The sequence below is a fragment of the Miniopterus natalensis genome, chromosome 1 (assembly GCF_054644295.1).
Source record: "Miniopterus natalensis isolate mMinNat1 chromosome 1, mMinNat1.hap1, whole genome shotgun sequence".
NCBI classification, from domain to species: Eukaryota; Metazoa; Chordata; class Mammalia; order Chiroptera; family Miniopteridae; genus Miniopterus; species Miniopterus natalensis.
The window spans coordinates 158,928,416-158,947,430 of record NC_142081.1 but is presented as its reverse complement, the minus strand read 5'-3'; the positions used below and the strand labels follow the sequence as shown (position 1 = coordinate 158,947,430).

The following is a 19,015-nucleotide window of genomic DNA, read 5'->3' as shown; positions in this document are numbered from 1 at the left end:
GACAGGGAATGCAGAAATGATAACAGGAAGCATTGTCCACCGTCGGCCATCCTAGCTGAGGAACCTTGTAGAATGAGCCTGAACACTGTCCCCCTGAGGATGAACATTTATCAGCTTATTCCTGCCACCTTTGGTTGAGCTTGTGAGCTTGTCCCTGGGGGTATTAATTCCTGGCTCCTGATGGGCTTCCACTGCTCTGGAGAAAGCCCTGAGGCAGAAAAGCACACCCTGGGACCTGCTTGCATGGGACTTGTCTGGCTGACTATGACTGCCCACCACAGTTGAGCTGAAATCAGAGGTGGCCCAAGGGGTGTGACCCAGGCCTGAGTCAGACAAGAGGGCAAGGAGCGTCTTTCAAATAAAATTCCATAGACAACTGGATATCTGATGACATAACATACAATTTCCAGTGCAGTTTCATATAAATGATTTTTTATTAGTGAAATACTTCATTGCATTAAGGGTAGAAATAAACATGTCAAGAATCACATGAAATGAACCAACTATACAAGCTACTTGAAGAGCATTCGGGTCAGTATTCTCTTTAACAGCCACAAGCAATTAATTCCAGTAATAATGCCGAGAGGGCCAAGTATGAAGGTCACCTTTTGCAGAACTCATATCTCGAGCAATGTAAATAAAAAATTAGCCTCCCTTAAGTAAAAACCCCGATAGGGGTTAGTTGTATAGTACTTGTTCCACTTGACCATTAGTGATCTTTCTAGAAGTTAGGGGAAAAAGCCTACGGGGAAAAGCCTGGAGCTAAAAGTGGCCAAGCCTGCTTCCTACCCTGTGTTCAACTCCCTATTTTCCCTGAGAGAAGTGAGTAACCTCTCTTGTTTCGGTTTCTACCTAAGTTGAGTATCACAGTACAGGACACCGGTCTTCTGTGATTGTCACAATCACAAGGACTTTGGGGGCCTTTCCAGGATAATGGCTCCGCGAGAGTGAGCATGAGGAGCAGTGTGTTATTTTCAATCTGAAACCAAATAGGTGGCACATTCCTGCTTCTTAACCAATCTATTATCTTGACTGCAGTTTTATGGGTTTGCCACAGACTTCTCAGAAGGAAAATACCAAATGTGATTTTAAGCCAAGTAACTATTAAGAATCATATGGAAATAATATGGTTTTGGTCTCCCTCTGTGTGGGATTCAGTCTAAACGTGTGTATCATTAACTGTTATCATTCATAATTAAAAATTTCCTCCACAGGTGATTATATCCTGATAATAGGATGAACTAGTGACTATGCACTGGCTTATCAGTTTTATTAGTCTGGGTAAGTGGATGCATAAAAGAATAAGATGACAATTATCTAGTTAAATATTGATAAATTCAAAAAATCTAGATATTTGGCATTATTGAAGACAAAATATTTTCAATTTAGTTTTTCACATTTCATTGATTTGGGGTAACTATAGGTTCTATATTTATAGAAACGTTGAGATTTTAATGACTTGCCCCTTCAAGAACGGAAACATATTACATGTTGCTTTAGTGTAAAGAAAGGGGAAATTGGGGCAAATAAACTAAAGCAATTTATTACCTCATGGATCAGAAGCTGTATTTGTGAAATCCATGGCTTCTCTTCCTTTCATTTGTTTACACTGAAATCCAGTTTTAAACAAAACTATAGAATTATTCAGTTGTTAAGAAATTCTGTGTGCACTTTGTCAGATAACTATAAGTTTCTCAATCAAAAATGAATATTGAACTTTGAGAATAAAAAAAAAAATTGCCCTTAAATATGCTTGAATTCTGTGACATAGGATGGCTCCCAGTCCTCTGACTTAGGTTACACTGAAAACCAAGAGGTCTTCTCAAGAGAGGTGATTCTGTGTCTGGTCCCAAGGGACCTTTAAACCACTTTCTGTGCAATATTTTAAAACACTTTTTCTGATTGTCACAGAAAATGTAGGGCACATTTTTCCCTCTTCAGTGAGTAACAGTGAGCCACAAAACATCCAAAGGAACCAAACTGGAGGAAAGAAGAATTTAACAAAAACAATTTGAAAGTTACCAAAAAGACTGTCCCAGAAGAAATGTCTCTTTAGTGTAGTCACACTTCCTGAAATTTATGTGCAACTTAGGCTGTGGATGCATGGATTTCCTATACTTACAAATAAGCTTACAAATAATCAATAGTATTGTAATTAATACAGTTCCTATTTGGCAGGGGTGATGGGGGGGTAATCAGTTATTGATCACATTCTCCCAGGAACACCTTTCCACATCAAGATCATTTTGACTAAGAAAATAATAAGACCCACAAATGTCAGAACTAGCATTTATTTCTACTCTATATGAAATACCTGAATTGCCCTCACCAACATTATCTATGCATTCTTTTGATTCACAAAAGTACAAGTAAAAAATCCTCAGGTGTTCATCACTATGGACTCATTAGGTGCCTCACTCCACCCAGCCCCTTTCCCACGTGATTCCTATTCAGTATGAAAGTACTCAGAAGACCAAATTATTTTCCTGGAGGAATTATGAACTGACGGTGAGCAGACAATGCAATATATAACTTTTGAAAAGAGAGAATTAGGTATATTTGAACGATGTACGCAATGAGACCATTTTATCCTGGGTTCCGAGCCCTTGCTTGCTTCTGGCTTTGGGGTGACGTGAATGGAGGACTACAGGAAATGGTATTTACGTATTTTGAGCACAGAGTTCAGTGAACCAAGAGCACTGAACAAGGTTAGACCAAGTAGCATTAACAGCTGATGCAGACATGAGGACCACACCAGTGGCCACAAAATTCTGGAGCTACCAGAGCCCAACGACAACAAAATTACTATACGAGAGTTTATTAAATACTTGCTAGACACATGAAAAACAAAACACTTCGTCAGGGACCACAGGACCTGATAAAGCCTAACAGCGAACAAATCAGCTGGCCCGAACGCTCTCCTCGCTTGCCAGCTCCGGCTCCTCTCCCTCCTCTCCCAACAGGCCAGGAGCCTGTGAGGACCTGGACGGCTTCCCCATGTCTGTCTGATCTGGGTCAGGACAGCTCAGCAGGGTTCCTTCACCAAGCTCAGGCCACGGTTAGGTTCGTATGAGGGGCGCTCTTTCATCTGCAGTTCCCTGTGACTCAGAAGAGAGAGGACAGCAAAGTTAGGTGTTCACCGCAGAAACTTCTCTCCGTGTGAAAAGTGCGGGAGGGGAGGGGGAGGAAGAGTGGAGGGACTGCTAGGAAGGCGACGGTCCCACTCTCCTCTCCCCTCAGCTTGCTGCCTCTTGCTCCTGTCACATTCAGCCTGAACCCTCTCGAGGAGGCCTGTCCTGACCACACCGCGGCGGATCCCAGAGCAGTCCCCTTCCCTATAGACCTGGACTATAACCCTCAGGACACTGGACTGAATTTGCCTCCTTCCTGCTTTGAAACCTACCAGGGAACAAGGTCTCGGAGGTGGTGGTGGGTGCTCAGTCATTGCTTGCTTGTTGACTATGTGGAGATGGTTAATTGTAGGAGCAGTGATAACACTTACATGGGCTTTCATATGTGCTTGTGAAAATCTCAGTGACTGTACAAGGTCAGACCGGACATGAGATCCACAGATAGAAATGGCAAAATACGGGGATGTAAAGTACAGCAAAGGGAATATAGCCAATAATATTGTGATAACTATGTATGGTGCCAAGTGGGTACTGGAAATATCAGGGGGGAATGCTTTGTAAAGTATATGATTGTCTAACCACTATGCTATACACCTGAAACTAACCCAAAGTAATACTGAATGTGAACTATAATTGAAAAATAAAATTGGGGGAAAAACACATAAAAGAAGCAAAATAGTTGCCTCACCCCTATTTCACTGTAATGCGATGGGCATGGGCTAAGAAACGTAATGGAAGAACCTGGAAGACGGGAAATCTGGGCTAATATTATTCAGATGGTTTAAACCTGTTTCATTTCCTACTTCACATGGGCCTCAGACAATTAGCTGAGGCAGCTAGGAGAAAAAATAAACAGTCTTGTTGCAAAAAGGGAGGCTGCTGAGAATTTAAGAAAGGCTCCTACAGAAAAGGCTCATTGAAGGTATTTAGACCCCTGGGTTGGCCTGCTGGTCACTTAGGAGGCCCTCCCAACTCTGTTTATCCCATCCATTCGGGGTTGTTCCCACCCCTCCAGGAAAGGAACTACAACCCCTGTGCTAATCATTTATGAGGCAATGATGACTTGGGTGAGTATCTTTCATAATATATCACAAATTATTTCCAAGAAGGTCCTGGTTGCCTTGCCTTATAATCTTGGAGCTGTTTTTTATCATAAAACTAATGTTTACTGAGCTCTTACTAAATGCTAACACTGGGCCAAGTGCTTTATATTTATGACCTAATCCTCACGAAAAACTCCTCAGGGAAACTCGAGTATTATCCCATTTTACAAATGAAGAAACTGAGGCACGGTTTCTAGAGTCACACAGCTATTAAGTGTCAGCACTGGGATTTGAACCTAGGCAGTCTGACACCAAATCCCAGGTGCTTAGCTGTGATATATCCTTCCTTTTCCTTCGGGTTATTTTCAAAGACGCAAAGCTTACTCCCAGGGATTCCATTCCCGCCACAAGAGCCCCAAGCACTGGACAGAGCCATTCTCTCACCCCTCCTTGCCTCTCATTTGGTCCAGCAGTAATACAAGCATGCAATCACTGTGCCAGCATACAGGCTCAGAATCCACCCGAGCGAGCAAGCTGACAGCCCTTCCGTGAACCCCAGCTGAATTCCTCAGGTCAAGTCACCAGGAAGAAATGCCTCCAGCCGCTGCTCACCTCATCCATGGAGCCCTGTCCGCGGCACGCCAGCCAGGTGAAGACCAAGCCAAAGAACACACCCAGCGCCATGATGATGTAGGGTACGTTGGTGACGATCAAAGTAGTGTTAATCATAGACTTCAGTCGACTCGCAGTCTCTTTATCAATGAGAACGTTCTAAGGGAGCAAGAAAACAGTATCGCCTCGATTACTGAATATCCAGGGTGTAACTTTTTGCTGTATCTTTCTTCCAAATCATTAAACACAATTTGGGTATGTTCTCCTATTAGCAAACCAGAGATACAGAAAAGCCATTAATAAGTTAGAGTAACCAGAGGGGGCATTTATTCATTGACATCTCTCCTTTTCTCTTGAAGACAGGTTTTACTCTCCCAATAGGGTGGAAGGAAGAGGAAGAAAAGTATTCAAAAATAATGATAATATCATTTTTTGTTTTGTATCAGATAAGTCCAATTCATTCTTTAAAATCCAGCTCAGCATAACTTCCTTCCAGAAGTTTTCTCTGGCCACCTCAGTCCTTGTTAAAGGCCCCTTTTCTGCGTTTTCAGCTCTCTCTAAAACCCTCCCTCCATCACTGTCTTCGCACTCTGCGTTGAAACTGTTTACCTGCTGGTCTCCTGTGACTGTGAGGTTCCCTAAGGCAAAACTTTTATTTCAGTCACCTCAACAATGGGTATAGCACCCTGAACACAGTGGGTGCTCAATTAATGTAGGTAGAATGAATGAATGAATGAATGAATGAATGAATGAATGAATGAATGAATGAAACATTCCAACAACAGTAAAGGGAAAGTATAATTTCTCTCTTGGTTAAATCCATACTAATCAGGACCAGAGGTGTCAACAGAAAGTGTTCAGAGGAAGTCTTAAGGCTAACCGGAATTCCAGAGGGTGTCCTAACTAAGGAAATGTTCTAGAATAACACTTTCTTTATGAAGGTCAAAGGTATTATCACCTTAAACTGTCATGGGTGAGGTATCTGAAAAGCTTAATTTCATAAAATGTATTTGTAACAAATGGGACTTTAGGCTCAGTTTGCACTGAGGCAGAGACTGGGGAAAATAGGGCTGGTTTTTCCAGGAACTGGCCAAGGCCTGTCAGGGTCAGTCTCCTCTGGGAAAAGGGAGTAGAGAAAGAGCAGCCTCCAAGGTCACTTCCAGGTCTCCCCGGATTCAATTTGATCTTTAACAAAAAAATCAAAGCAAAAATTTGAGTGGAGGGGACTTCAAATATGCTGCATCTATGAACAAAAGCTCACCAAGCAGGGCCATTCCTCACTTTCAAAAAGCCCTACTTTCATGCTCCTCCCACAAATAACAACAATGATAGCCCAGGAGCAAGTGTAAACAGGTCCTATAAAATGGAAAATATTGCCTGAACTTTTCCTATGAAACAATAAAAGCCTCCTCTTAGCATTGAAATCACAAATGCTTCACAAGTTTATAAATGTGGCCACCAATATAATGCTAAATTAGAAAAGGGTATAAAACTATCTACAGTATGGTCTCAACCATGTAATATCAAAATTAGAATAACACCAAGGCATGAGCAGATGTCAGCTGCACTTTCCTCTCAGGGACAGGCTTAGCAGTGGTTATCCTTTTAAGTATGTATACTGTTGTTGTTTTTTAATCTTTATTGATTTCAGAGAGAGGAAGGGAGAGGGAGAGAGAGAGACAGACAGAAACATCAATGATGAGTCACTGATCGGCTGCAGCCCGCAACCCGGGCATGTGCCCTGACCGGGAATCGAACCTCAGACTCCTGGGTCCTAGGTTGATGCTCAACCGCTGAGCCACGCCCAGCTGGGCAGTATGTATACTTTTTAATTTCCCAGGAGTTCTATAAAGAGCACATATTAGTTTCACAAAGCTGTTATCAGAAAAAAATGTTACAATGCATTGGTGAGGAAAATAAAGCAGGTTAAAGGCAATATGTCTGACTCAGGTTTTATGAAAAGTGATTTTAATTTTTTTCCCTTTTCTTGCTTTAATCTGTGTTATAAATTTTCTACAAAGAACAAGTATTTTTAGGGAAGATTTAAAATAATATAAACTTTAAAAAATGCTGCTATTAACAACAAAACCAGTCAACTGAGATTTATTGAGGGGGAAAAACCCAATTTTCCCCTCGAAACTGGGTGGAAGAGAGAGGGAAACTGAAGAGACAGAACTACAGTCAATGTGATATGTGATTCAGAAAAAAATTATCACCAGTGTCTTAAGTAGTGGGTATTTTCTGAGCTTTCAGAATGTGCTTTTATTTAAAAACTTCAATTTATACCTAACATTTAGAGAGAATATTTATTTTTATTTTTATTTTTTAGAGAGAGAGTAAGGGGGAAAGAGAGACAGAGAGAGAAACATCAATTTGTTGTTCCACTTCTGCATTCATTGGTTGCTTCCTGTACCCACAATCTTGGCCTATCGGGATGGTCTAACCAACTGAGCTACCCAGTCAGGGCCTAGAGAGAATATTTCTGTGGGTACAATGCAAAAGAAATACTTCTTCAGGGAAACTCCTTTTGTTTGAACTAAGACTGGATCTATTTCCTGTTATTCACGATATGTTTGTTTACCAGGAAGTAGAAGAAACTCTATGCTACGATGATGGGGTTGGGGGGGCAACCATGTATCACTGAAATTAATGGGCATGTATCACATTCTATTTAACCATTTCTTTAACCACCTTACGCAACATTTTTATTAATGTTGCCAATCACTTTAATTGTACTCTCTTTTCCTCCTCAAATAATGAACAGTAAACTGGTGACATTTTACAAAATGGCAGGGTTTCAAAGGAGGAGACACAAAGAAGGGGTTAACTGGACATCTATCTGAGTGTTGGCTGTTTATTCTGTTTCAAAGGTGTCTGACATTGTTTCATTGACCTTTGCATTTTGTTTATTACACAACCAGCTTCCCAGAAGGAAGTTTTACCCAAATAATGTTCTCAAGAAGGGAAATTTCTTCTTTATTTTCAAATCTCAGACATAAGTGGCTTCATGTAAACACAAATTTTCTGAGGACAAACAGGTTTTTAAAAATCATCTTTCTCCCCACCCCTCACACATAGCTACAATAGTAGACACCATCATGGAAGATTTCCAAACTTCCACAGGTAAAACACACCCGTGCCTCTCTCCCAAGACTCACCTCATTGACATGCATCACTGGGAAGACCATGGTTCTGATGTTTCCTGTTTCACTGTAAGGACAAAAGATGAGAGCTCTTATAGACATCCTCAGTGTGAGGGCACACTGGTCTGGAAAGACATGTTTGTAGGAAAATTCCAGCACACTTAATTCATTGAATTACTCAGAATTTAAAGAGGCTTAGTTATCTTTGCAAACACATAGCAATCAGAAGTTAGATTCCAAACTGACAGTGTAGCAATTTCAAGAGTTGTATATTCACGTAAACTGTCTTTATCAATACACAAAATGCTGAAAGCAAAGTCATCAAAATGATTACAATTCTCGCAGAGTCAGAGGGGAGGCTACAACTGGCAGAACAATGCTGTCAGTACTCAGAATATTTTGTAACCAGGCTACCAGGTATCATCTTCACAAGAGCCCAGAAAAATCACTGAGCATTTACCATGCACCAGCTCTGCCCCGGTGTTTTGAGGACATTATCTCATTTAATTCCCACAGTAGTCCCATGCAGTAGGTACTACTGTCCCAGGTTTAAGAGAGGAAATTATGGCTCAGAGTAATTTGTCCAGGACCACCAGAATAAATGGTAGAGCCAGGATGGTAATTCCATTTCAATTCTAAAGCACTAGACCTTAACTATTAAATTATACTGCCTCAGAAATACATACGGGTGACAAATGCATTTGTGCAACCCACATTTGCTTCCTAGAAAGATCCATAATTGTGGGATTAAATATGGCAAATTTGACGGGGGAACCAACCAAGTTTGATAGAAACAGCCATACATACGTAGAATAGATAGATGATTAGAATAGATAGATAGATAGATAGATAGATAGATAGATAGATAGATAGATAGATAGATAGATAGATAGATAGATGATAGATAGATAGATGATAGATAGATGATAGATAGATAGATAGATGATAGATAGATGATAGATAGATGATAGATAGATAGATAGATAGATAGATAGATAGATAGATAGATAGATAGATGATAGAGATTATGCATAGTTTGTATCCTGCATTTTCCATTCAACATTAAATCATAAGCATTTTCTTATATCCAAAAAAATTTCCATTGAAAAGGATGAGTAGGAGACTATACTTAGGACTCCTAATTAAGTAGTGGTTTTTAGACGGAGTGTGGGGAGGAAAGGCTGGACTTGAGACCATTTTAACTATCCAAGTGGAGCTTGTAGCTGGCCCTGGGTGGGAGTGGTGGGGAAGGGAGGAGGCAACCAGAATCATGGCGAGGGAAATGCTCAGTGGAGTGGGCTAGAGCTAACTCTATAGCCTTATTAGCTGTGTGAGTCCTAGCAAGTTATTCTCTGTGCCTCTTTTTCCTCATCTATGAAATGGGCATAATACAAGATTATTGTGAGAAATAAGTGAGTTAATATATGTAAAGTATTTAGAACAATACTTGATTCATAGAAAGCACTCTATATGCACTTGGTTAAATAAAATAAGTAAATTCCAAGACCCAGGCAGCCTAAGGAAATGCTGGTCATGCTTATCCCAGGAGAAGGTGTGAGCGGACTTAGAAGTAGGCTGTATCCCTCCTGACAGCAACCCCACCAGAAAGTCAATGTAGGAAAACTACCCTTTGCCTCTGTAGAAAGAAGCAAAACTTACATAAAGCCATCTACTTTTTTGACATAAACGTTGATTTGGAACCTCTTGGCTCCTCTTAGGATTATTCCAGTCAACTGCAAATCAGAGAAGTGGAAAGAAAACATTATTAAAACCACAATCACAATTTAAAAAAAAAATAGAGCACCATTTCTGTGTGGTTCTGATAAACAGGGTGACCACTGCCATGTTTGATAGGCACAGTGGGACTAGGAAAACACTGACCCCAGAACAAAATGACAGATGTGGATTATTTTTAGGTGCCTGGTAGACCAATGTTTCTCAAACTTTAATATGCATGTGAGTTCTTGTTAAAATGCAGGTTCTGACTCAGTAGGTCTGGGATGAGGCCTAAGATTGGGCATTTCTAACAAGCTCCCAGGATGCTGCCACTTTGAATAGCAGAGCCCTAGAAGGCCCTGGCAGAAGAGCAATCCAACAGATGTCCTGTCAGGAGGATGGTTGTCACTGCCAGAGAACAGTGCCCAAGTATGGTCAGGGCCCAACCCCAGAGGAACAGCTGCTGCTGTCAATCCCTTGGTAACAAGCACCTGCTAACAGTTTGGTTAATGAAAAGGAACTTACTGGTGGCTAAGAAAAGGAAGAAAGCCACACCTGACCTTATTCACCAAAAAATATCTCAGATATCTGATTTCTCAGATACAAATGCACTGAGTGTAGGTAAGAGTGAAGTGCCCCTAGACTGCTGTGCTGAAAGAATGTTTTGCTTTTCTCTTATTGTGCCTTGTGTTCAAAAGCCCAAGAATGAAGATATCTGACTTTTAATTCAGTTCCTACAGTCAGGGAGCACTGGGGAATCTCCCCTATTGGCCAAGATGGCACAGGGGGAGGTTCTTACACTGAGTATGCCAAAAGCTAGAAAGATGAATGGACAGGACCCAGCATGCCAAAAGCTAGAAAGATAATTGGATAGAAAAAAAAAAGCCCTCCCCTCCCTATCCCTATAAGAACCACAGGCTTGAACAGGAAGGGAAGATGGTCTTTGACATGGGAATCCAACATTCTCCCAGGTCGTGGCACATGAATAAGCCTCTTTCCTTTTGCACCAGCACCCGTCTCATGAGTTTGGCTTTTGTTGGGGGCAGACAGCCAAACCTGCATTTCCAGTCACACTGTCACATTGTGAAACAATATTCACATCCCTTTAACATGGTTTTTGTTTTTTTATTCTATGAATATAGGATCAAAGTGTATGTATATCTGATGCCTTTTATTTTATTTTTAAAAAAATTTTTTAATCCTCACCTGAGGATATTTTTACAGAGAGAATGGAAGGGAGAGAGAGAGAGAAATATCGATGTGAGAGAGACACACTGACTGGTTGCCTCCCACACACACTCCGAGCCTGACTGGGGCTGAGGATTGAGCCTACAATCGAGGTGCGTGCCCTTGACTGGAATCTAACCTGGGACCCTTCAGTCCACAGGCCGATGCTCTAACCACTGAGCAAAACTGACCAGGGCATACCTGATGCCTTTTAAATGAATAATATAAACTCTCAAAAGTACATGTAGGAAGAGGTCTGCCAAAAGTGACTGAAGCTAATATATATTTAAATTTTAACCAAACCATTTCTGGCAATAAACAGAGGAATGTCTTCCACCTTGCTGATCCATGCCCCCATGGGAGGAATATATACATGTTCAGGTCCAAGGCTGGTGACAGAAGATTGACCAGGTTACCTGGGTCCAATCTCAGTTATTTTCAATGAAATTTCACTGTTGCTTTTTGTTAAAGCAGGTTTGCTGGTGTTTCTGCATATCAGATCCACAGAATTCAGCCTTTCAAATGGGAGACTAGGAGACTATGCATTACATTGTACTGACCTGAGTTTCCTACATTTGATTATATATGAAAGGAAGACAGTAGACCTAAGAGAGCTAAAGACTAAACCATGAACACTGAATAGACAGAATGAAACGTTGGTCTTTTACTAGAAAGAGGCATGTACTCACAGGATTAATGTCCACAAACGTCTCGTGATGTTCCTTATTTGGGTGCATGCCATCAATAGCAGACACAAACTTCTCATCTGCTTGGTAGAAGTGTGGGAAAGATAAAATAATAGGTGCACCTGCGTTTTAATGAAAACAGAAATGAATGCTGTGGTTGTGAAAAGTCTAAGACAAGTATAAAGCTCCTCACCACCATCCTGGTTCCTAAGGCGGGAGAGGGCAGGCCAGAGTTCCATTCTCACCTCCTCAGTCAGGATTTATGCTTCACTTCCTGACATCTCGTTATTCTATTCCACAACATATATTTAAGTCCCAGCTAAATTATTTATTCTTCAACAAACATTTACTCAGCCTATACAAACAAATGCTTTATACACGCTATTTAATTAATGTTCCCAGCAGCCCTATGAAGTCAGAACTGCTATCTTCACTTTGCATTTGAGGAAAGTGTGGTTCAGAGAAGAGAAAAAATTTAGCCAGAAACATTCAGCTATCAGGTGATGAGGCAGAATTCTAACTGAATAAAGGATGTTTTAGTTCAAACCACTTAAAACCCTTGTTTCAACTACAATTTTCTACCAGTAAATGGCCTTTTTTTTGGCTTGCTTTTCTGTTTTTACTTTATCTAAGATAGGTGTTGTTCTCTGGCATATGTTGATGCAGAATATTTGGAGACTGTGCTGGTCCTGACATCTGTCCAGCCTCTGACTAGATCAAGGTCTGCCCACATGAAGACTGTGTGTGTGTGTGTGTGTGTGTGTGTGCATGCATGCCCACGTGTGTTTTGCCTTTCCTATTCATTTTAAGAAACAACTACGGAAACAAATTATTAGAGAAAATAATAATTAGATTTTTCTATTGAAGAGGAGAGGACCCAATAACTGCTACCAGGGAAATATATTTTTGAAGAAATTAGCTTATTGGCAAATAATTTCATTCTGCTTACATATCCACCAGTTCCATAAGCTCAACGCACACATCATCTATCATATACACTGATGTTTTGCTCTTTACTCCTAAACTGTTTCACAAAGCCATAATTTCCTTCTTTGTGATCTACAGTCACCTTTAAAATGTATTTTTTAAACTCTGAGGTTTTAATAAGGGCCAGACACTGTGCTGAGTGTTTTACATCCATTATCTCTAGCCTTCACGCAAGCTTCCAAAGAAGTTAAAATCACCCCCGTTTTTACGGGCTGAGAAAACTGATGTCTAGAGTCCTCCTTAATCAAGTTGGTCAATTTGCTAACAAACAGATTAGGACTCAAACCCACATCTCCCCAACTCCAGAACACTCACTCATCCCATTATCCAAAATGTTGCCCTGGGGATTCAAAACACTTGAGGACAATCCTGAACAGGTAACATTTCAATCCACATTTACTAATACACAAGAGGCAAGAGGAAGAAAATTGTAGCAAGGTTTGACTGTTGCAAAATAGAATCTTCCTGTTCATTCTGACATCGATGTCTTGAGGTAGCAGAATGTTAACAAGACAAAAATACATCCACACTTATGCCTGGAGCCAGAAGTGCATGGGCTGAGTGGGCAGGGCACTGTTTCAGGACCATTCACCCAGTAAGACAGTAGGAGAGGTCAGAGCAGAAACTTGTTCCCATTCATCTTTGGTCTTCTCTAGGTGAGGGGTGCTGTGATTACTGGCACAGTGCTCCCCATGTTTGTGGCCATGATCTTCATCACCTGGAGCTAATGTTAAAAGTACAGATTCCGGGGCTCTAGTATTTGAGCCCTGGGACAGATATGTTTAGTGGTTCTCCAGATAATCCTGGTGCAGGGCCAGGTCTGGAGGCACTGCCCCATCGGACAAGGGAAGATATTGCTGACCTCAGGCTTAACCCAAAAGGAGATTTTCAAACCAATTAGACAGGAGGGCAAAAGTTAGCATGTTACTGTATTCAGGAGAAAGGGGTTACAACCTTTCTCAAGAGAAACTGTAAAGAGGAATTGTAGCCTAAGAAGAGTCACAGGATGAATATAAGACCTTAGTTCCAACAAGGACTTGCTGAGAGAGAAGAATTTAACGAAAATCATGTTCCCTCTCTGATCCCTGGTGTCCACATTTATAAAAAGAGGCCACTAGATATCTCTCTAGCAAAGGCATTGTAAATAATTATGCAACATATGATTGTTAAAACTAGTTCTCAGATGAAGAAAATGATGTTTTCAGTTGTACTGCTGATAATTCTGCCTCATTGATGGAAAGGATCAGAGTAGCTCTGACGTTAAGAAAAACAGAAATTGGCAGTCAGAGTTTAAAACTAACTTTGCTTTGAAGTCACTAAGAATCTTAACCAAGATCTGTACTTTCTCATTACCGAGTTCTCCACTTTCTCTTTTAGCATTGTTTTGAACAAGAAATCAGTTAGTGCTTGAAATGTATTAACTATTTGTACATATATAAAGCACTTAAAACAGTGACTGGTAATAGTAAGTGCTAGTAAATATGAGCTTATTACTATTAAGGCTTCTAAACTACGGCCCACCTAAAACACAACATGGCACTCTAGCAGTAAAAGCCATGACCGGGAAGCCAATAATTTTATTTCATCTTTTACCATTCTATAGCCACGTTATAAAACGTTGTTCTTGAAAGGTCAGAATTGCTCTTTCTGTTGGGCTGACAGTGTTCTTTGTTGAGGAATCAAAGTCCTGCGTTCCAGACACTCAGCATCATGGCACCTCTTACCGTTCTTGCAGACGCTGACGTTCAGCACTCCTGAGCCCAGGCAGTTTCCTGTGGGGATACAGAAGCCAGCGTTGTCTGAGCTGTTGGCTAATATTTCATCAGGCACCTTAAACCGTAAGGCGGGCAGTCCCTGTACACTTTCATAGTTGCTGAAAGTTATATACAATGACCTGTTAGGAGGTAAGAACAAAAAGTCAGTGTGGGCTCCAGTCAGCACAATCTGGCCTGAATCCGTAAGTCAGCAACAGTTCTCAGGTTTGACACGGCTAAGAGCTTAGAGGGGACGTGAAACATGAAGATGCGATCCCCCCACTCAATGCCTAGAAAGTCGATGAACTGTAATGGAAGATGTTTAAGAGGTAACAACGGTGGTAATATCCAAACAAGGCCAAGAAGAAAAAAAATCTGTGATAGACAATTAAGAAGATGACACTGAGGCCCTGGCTGGTGTGGCTCGGTTGGACGTCATCCTGTGCACCAGAAGGTTGCCGGGTATCGGGGCAGAGACCCGGGCTGCGGGTTCGATCCCGTCAGAGTGTGTGCGGGAGGCAACCGATCAATGTTTCTCTCTCACATCGATGTTTCTCTCTCTCCCTCTCCCTTCCTCTCTCTCTAAAGTCAATAAAAACATATTTAAAAAGAGAAGATGACATTTAAAATAGAAATTCATATTGAAAGAAATAAGGGGTCTGGACCAGCAGGGACGGATGCCAGCATGCGGGAAGCAGAGCAAAGGAAGCGAGGGCGAGGGCGAGGGCGAGGGCGAGGGCGAGGGCGAGGGCGAGGGCGAGGGCGAGGGCGAGGGCGAGGGCGAGGGCGAGGGCGAGGGCGAGGGCGAGGGCGAGGCAGAGGCTAAGCCAAAGCTCGGCCAGGACAAGTACCCAGTTAGGCAGACACCGGATTAGGATACCTGCTTTGATGCGCATTTCCCCCACGGAAAAGGTTTCCAGATTTTGCCCATGGTGATTTGAGTGGAGGGCGGCCCATGTCTGCCTTCAGTTGTTAGTGGAGCTTCAGTGGTCCCTGAAATGCTAACTGCCCTCCTGTTTGCATAGCACCAGGGTACAGGTCGCCCCCACTTTTCAGAAGTTTGCTTCATGCTACTTTGCTTCTACCAAAGGCCTACATTAGCACCTGCTTTTGCTAACTGAAAGAAATCTGAAGAGGATTTTTGCTTTCATGGGAAAAGGTGAAAAGTAAAACAGCCTTTGTTTTGCAGCAAGGCATTCCCTAGAGAGGCCGCAGGCACCCCAAGCAGTGAGAGTGGCCCCCCGAGCCCCTTCCCCAGAGCTACACTCGGCATCTCGGCATGGAGCCCCGTGGCTCTGAACTGTGCTGCGAGCGTCTGTGCTTGATCTCGATTTATTCTGTGTATCCGTTAGTGGGATGTGCCCTAAGGCACTGAAAGCACTAAGAGAGCTCATAAAGGTATTACGCTTAGTGTAAATCTGGACATAATTAAGCATACTGGGTTATTTTTTGCATCTTGGAATGTTCAAAATATTTTCATATACATTAATAACTGCTTTCTTCGCTTTACACCAAATCAGCTTTCAAAAGGTTTCAGCCCGGCCGGGCGTGGCTCAGCGGTTGAGTGTCGGCCTAGGATCCAGGCGATCGGGGTTCGATTCCCGGTCAGGGCACAGGCCCGGGTTGCGGGCTCGATCAGTGACTCTCTCATCATTGATGTTTCTATCTCTCTCTCTCTTCCTCTCTCTGAAATCAATAAAGATATATTAAAAAAAAAAAAAAAAAAGGTTTCCTAGGAACAGTCTACTGTCGGATAGCGGGGGAAACCTCAGAGACAAAGCCCCTTCCCACCGGCACTTTGTCCGAATCGATCCTTCAGCCCTTCACTTGGCGGCCGGGACGACGGGCTCTGGGCCTCACCTTTCACCTCGGAACCAGAGATGTGACACACCTCCGGCAGGGCTGTGACCGCATGGAAACTGCCTTCCACTCACACCTCACCCCTACAGCATTTTAAAAAAGGAAATATTTAAAGTTCTTACCTGCAAAAATCAGATGGAAAGACATAAAGGACTTCGTCTTTGGTTACTAGTGGGTGGAAAGTATCGCCGTCCGTTCCATTAATCATATTGCATTTGTCTGTCGCCCACCAGTCAAGTGACCTGTAATTGACAAGCGTAAGGAAGAGTCACGAATATCAAATTTGATTTTAGATTATTTTTTTCAAATGGGCAGGACTTTTCAAGACCTAACTAGGAGCTGGCTATCCACAGAAGCTCCTTCATATGCAGACACGGTGATACTGGTCAGGGATTGAATCAAGACGGGAAAAATAGGCTCCTGACCCTCGAATCAATTTTGATAGAAGCGATGGCCAAAAATCCCTTTTTCCTTCCTTGAAAAGGGGAATCCTAACACAGAGAAGTTTAGAAATATCCATTTGCTTAAAACAATGATCTAATTTAGCCTTAATAATAGCCTGACAGACAAGCTCTGGATAGATATGTTCATCTCTTTAACATTCATGACAAAGAATTTACTGTCTCTCCTTGGAACAGTTCTCTGTTCCAAAATTAATGGGAGTCTTCTCTTGGGTGTCAAGAAAGCTTAATATTGAATTGACTTCAGGCTCACTAAAAGCACAGTTGAGCTACTGGGCTTCCCAACTAAAATAATTCTGCAAATCATTTTTTTTTTTTTAATGAAAGAAACTTACACTAAGAGATAACAAAATCAACAATGAGAAGATGAAATCATGTTAGAAGAAATGAAAATAACTGAACAATTTGGTTAATACCTTCAAAAAATATGTTTAGTATCCTCAAAGAGCTAAATGAAACAATGAAAGAATAACATCCTTAGAAATGAATGATAAATTATTTTTAAAATAAAAAGGAAAGAATGAAACAAGATCCAAAAAAGAAAAACAGATATCATGGGAATAAAAAATAGTTTCTGAAAGAAAAACTCTGTATAAAACTCTTAACTGCACATAGTTGGAGGGAGAATTGGTTAATTAAAAGATAGTTCTAAGGAATTTATACAAATATAAGCTCAGAAAAATTAAAAAGGAAAGGATTAAGATAGAGAGAATAGACGGAGAAGTTCCAATTAATATTTAATAGTCTTGGGGTGGGTTGTGATGGTGAAAATAGAGCAAATAACAGAGAAACAACAAGTTAAGAGCTAATTTCTGGAAGTATTTCAAAATTTAAGAAAGATATGAGGCCTTGGATTGAAAATATGTCCCAAAGGCCAAACAGGATAAATACAAATAAATTCAAATCTGGATATGTTGTAGTAAAACTGCAAAAGGCCAATGAAAAAGATAGACATCAAAAGTCAGTGGAGTCATATCTTCACAGTTTTAAACTGTCAACCTAGAATTCTACACCTAACTAAAGTGATTCAAATCTGAGAATGAAATTTAGACATTTAAAAATATGCAAAGTCTAAGAAAATTTACTACCCACAGATCCTAACACAGAATACGTGTGTGTGTGTGTGTGTGTATTAAGAAATGAGTCAAATTATTGTCCTGTTTGGAAGGAGAAGAGAGACAATAAATAACTTCAGATTTTGTTAGAAAAATGTTGTTAAATATGAATCATAAAAATCTAAGGATAGAATAGACATAAACCAGAAAAAAATAAGCCCAAATATATTAAGATATCATTATACCATAAATGTATCAGTAATTATAACACATATATAAAAGGATTAAATTCTATTAAAAGACTGAAAAAAATGAGTTTTAAACAAAATCCAGTTACCTCCTGTTTACAAGTAAATTTCTCTTCTAGCCCAGAACCCCAGACACACTTCCCCCTCAAGAAGTCACTGTTGCCAGTTTCTTAAATATTCTTTCAGGGATCTCATGTATTTGTGTGTGTGCGCATGCGTACAAATATGTTTATGTACGTGCTTTTCAAATTTTAAATAAACTTTTTACTTAAAAATAGTTTGATATTTACAGAAAAGTTGTGAAGATAGTACAGAGAGTTTCCCTATATTCCACTGCAGTTTTTTCCTGTATTTCTGGGGAGCTCAGAAGTCAATTTAATGTTCAAGAACAGAACTCCTCTTCCCTCAGTCCCTGAAGAATGAGCCTCGTTTTCTCTTGAAGGTTTCTAATTTCTCTAACTTTAAAAAATTACCTTGTTTTATAGGTAGCTTTATTGAAAGCTGCCTCAGCAACTTTTTGGAAGTAATTTGTTTATGTTATAAATATTAAAAAATAGTTTTGAAATACTATCATTCTGAACTCAAATGTATTTCATCTTTTAAAAAAATAACACAGCCCCGGCCAGGTGGCTCAGTGGGTTGGAGCATAGTCCCATCTACCAAAAGGCTGCAGGCTTGATTCCTGGTCAGGGCACATGCCTAGGTTGGGGGTTCAGTCCCCAGTCAGGGCAGGTACAGGAGGTAACTGATTGATGTTTCTCTCTCACATCGATGTTTCCCTCTCTCTCTCCCTTCCACTCTCTCTAAAATCAATAAACACGTCCTCAGGTGAGGGTTAAGAAGATAATAATAAAATAAATAACACAAATAATTCACAGTAGGGGGTGTGCAGGAGGCAGCTGACCAATGTTTCTCTCTCCCTCTCCCTTCCTTTCTCTCTAAAGTTGATAAAAAAAATTTTTTTTTTTTTTTTAAAGAGAGAGAACTCCTTTGTCTTCCCCAAACAAGTAGTTGTTTGAAAAGTATTGGCCCTGCAGCTGCACATCAGCAACGACTACCAAGTAGAAGAGGGAGACTAACCATTCACATTCA

At 40.9% G+C, this 19,015-nt stretch overlaps 1 protein-coding gene across 1 annotated transcript in view; it reads right to left on the bottom strand.

Annotated features, from left to right (window-relative positions):
* Window positions 1–2,802: 2,802 nt before the first annotated feature.
* SCARB2 (scavenger receptor class B member 2) overlaps window positions 2,803–19,015 on the bottom strand; it is a 47,148-nt gene continuing 30,935 nt past the window's right edge. Inside the window, exons 6-12 of the mRNA XM_016207539.2 lie at window positions 16,282–16,401; window positions 14,270–14,439; window positions 11,562–11,680; window positions 9,589–9,662; window positions 7,945–7,996; window positions 4,787–4,945; window positions 2,803–3,098 (exon numbers count right to left, since the gene is read on the bottom strand). Of these exons, the coding sequence (XP_016063025.2) occupies window positions 3,060–3,098; window positions 4,787–4,945; window positions 7,945–7,996; window positions 9,589–9,662; window positions 11,562–11,680; window positions 14,270–14,439; window positions 16,282–16,401 (733 nt within the window). The 3' untranslated portion in view covers window positions 2,803–3,059. The remainder of the gene's footprint in view (window positions 3,099–4,786; window positions 4,946–7,944; window positions 7,997–9,588; window positions 9,663–11,561; window positions 11,681–14,269; window positions 14,440–16,281; window positions 16,402–19,015) is intronic.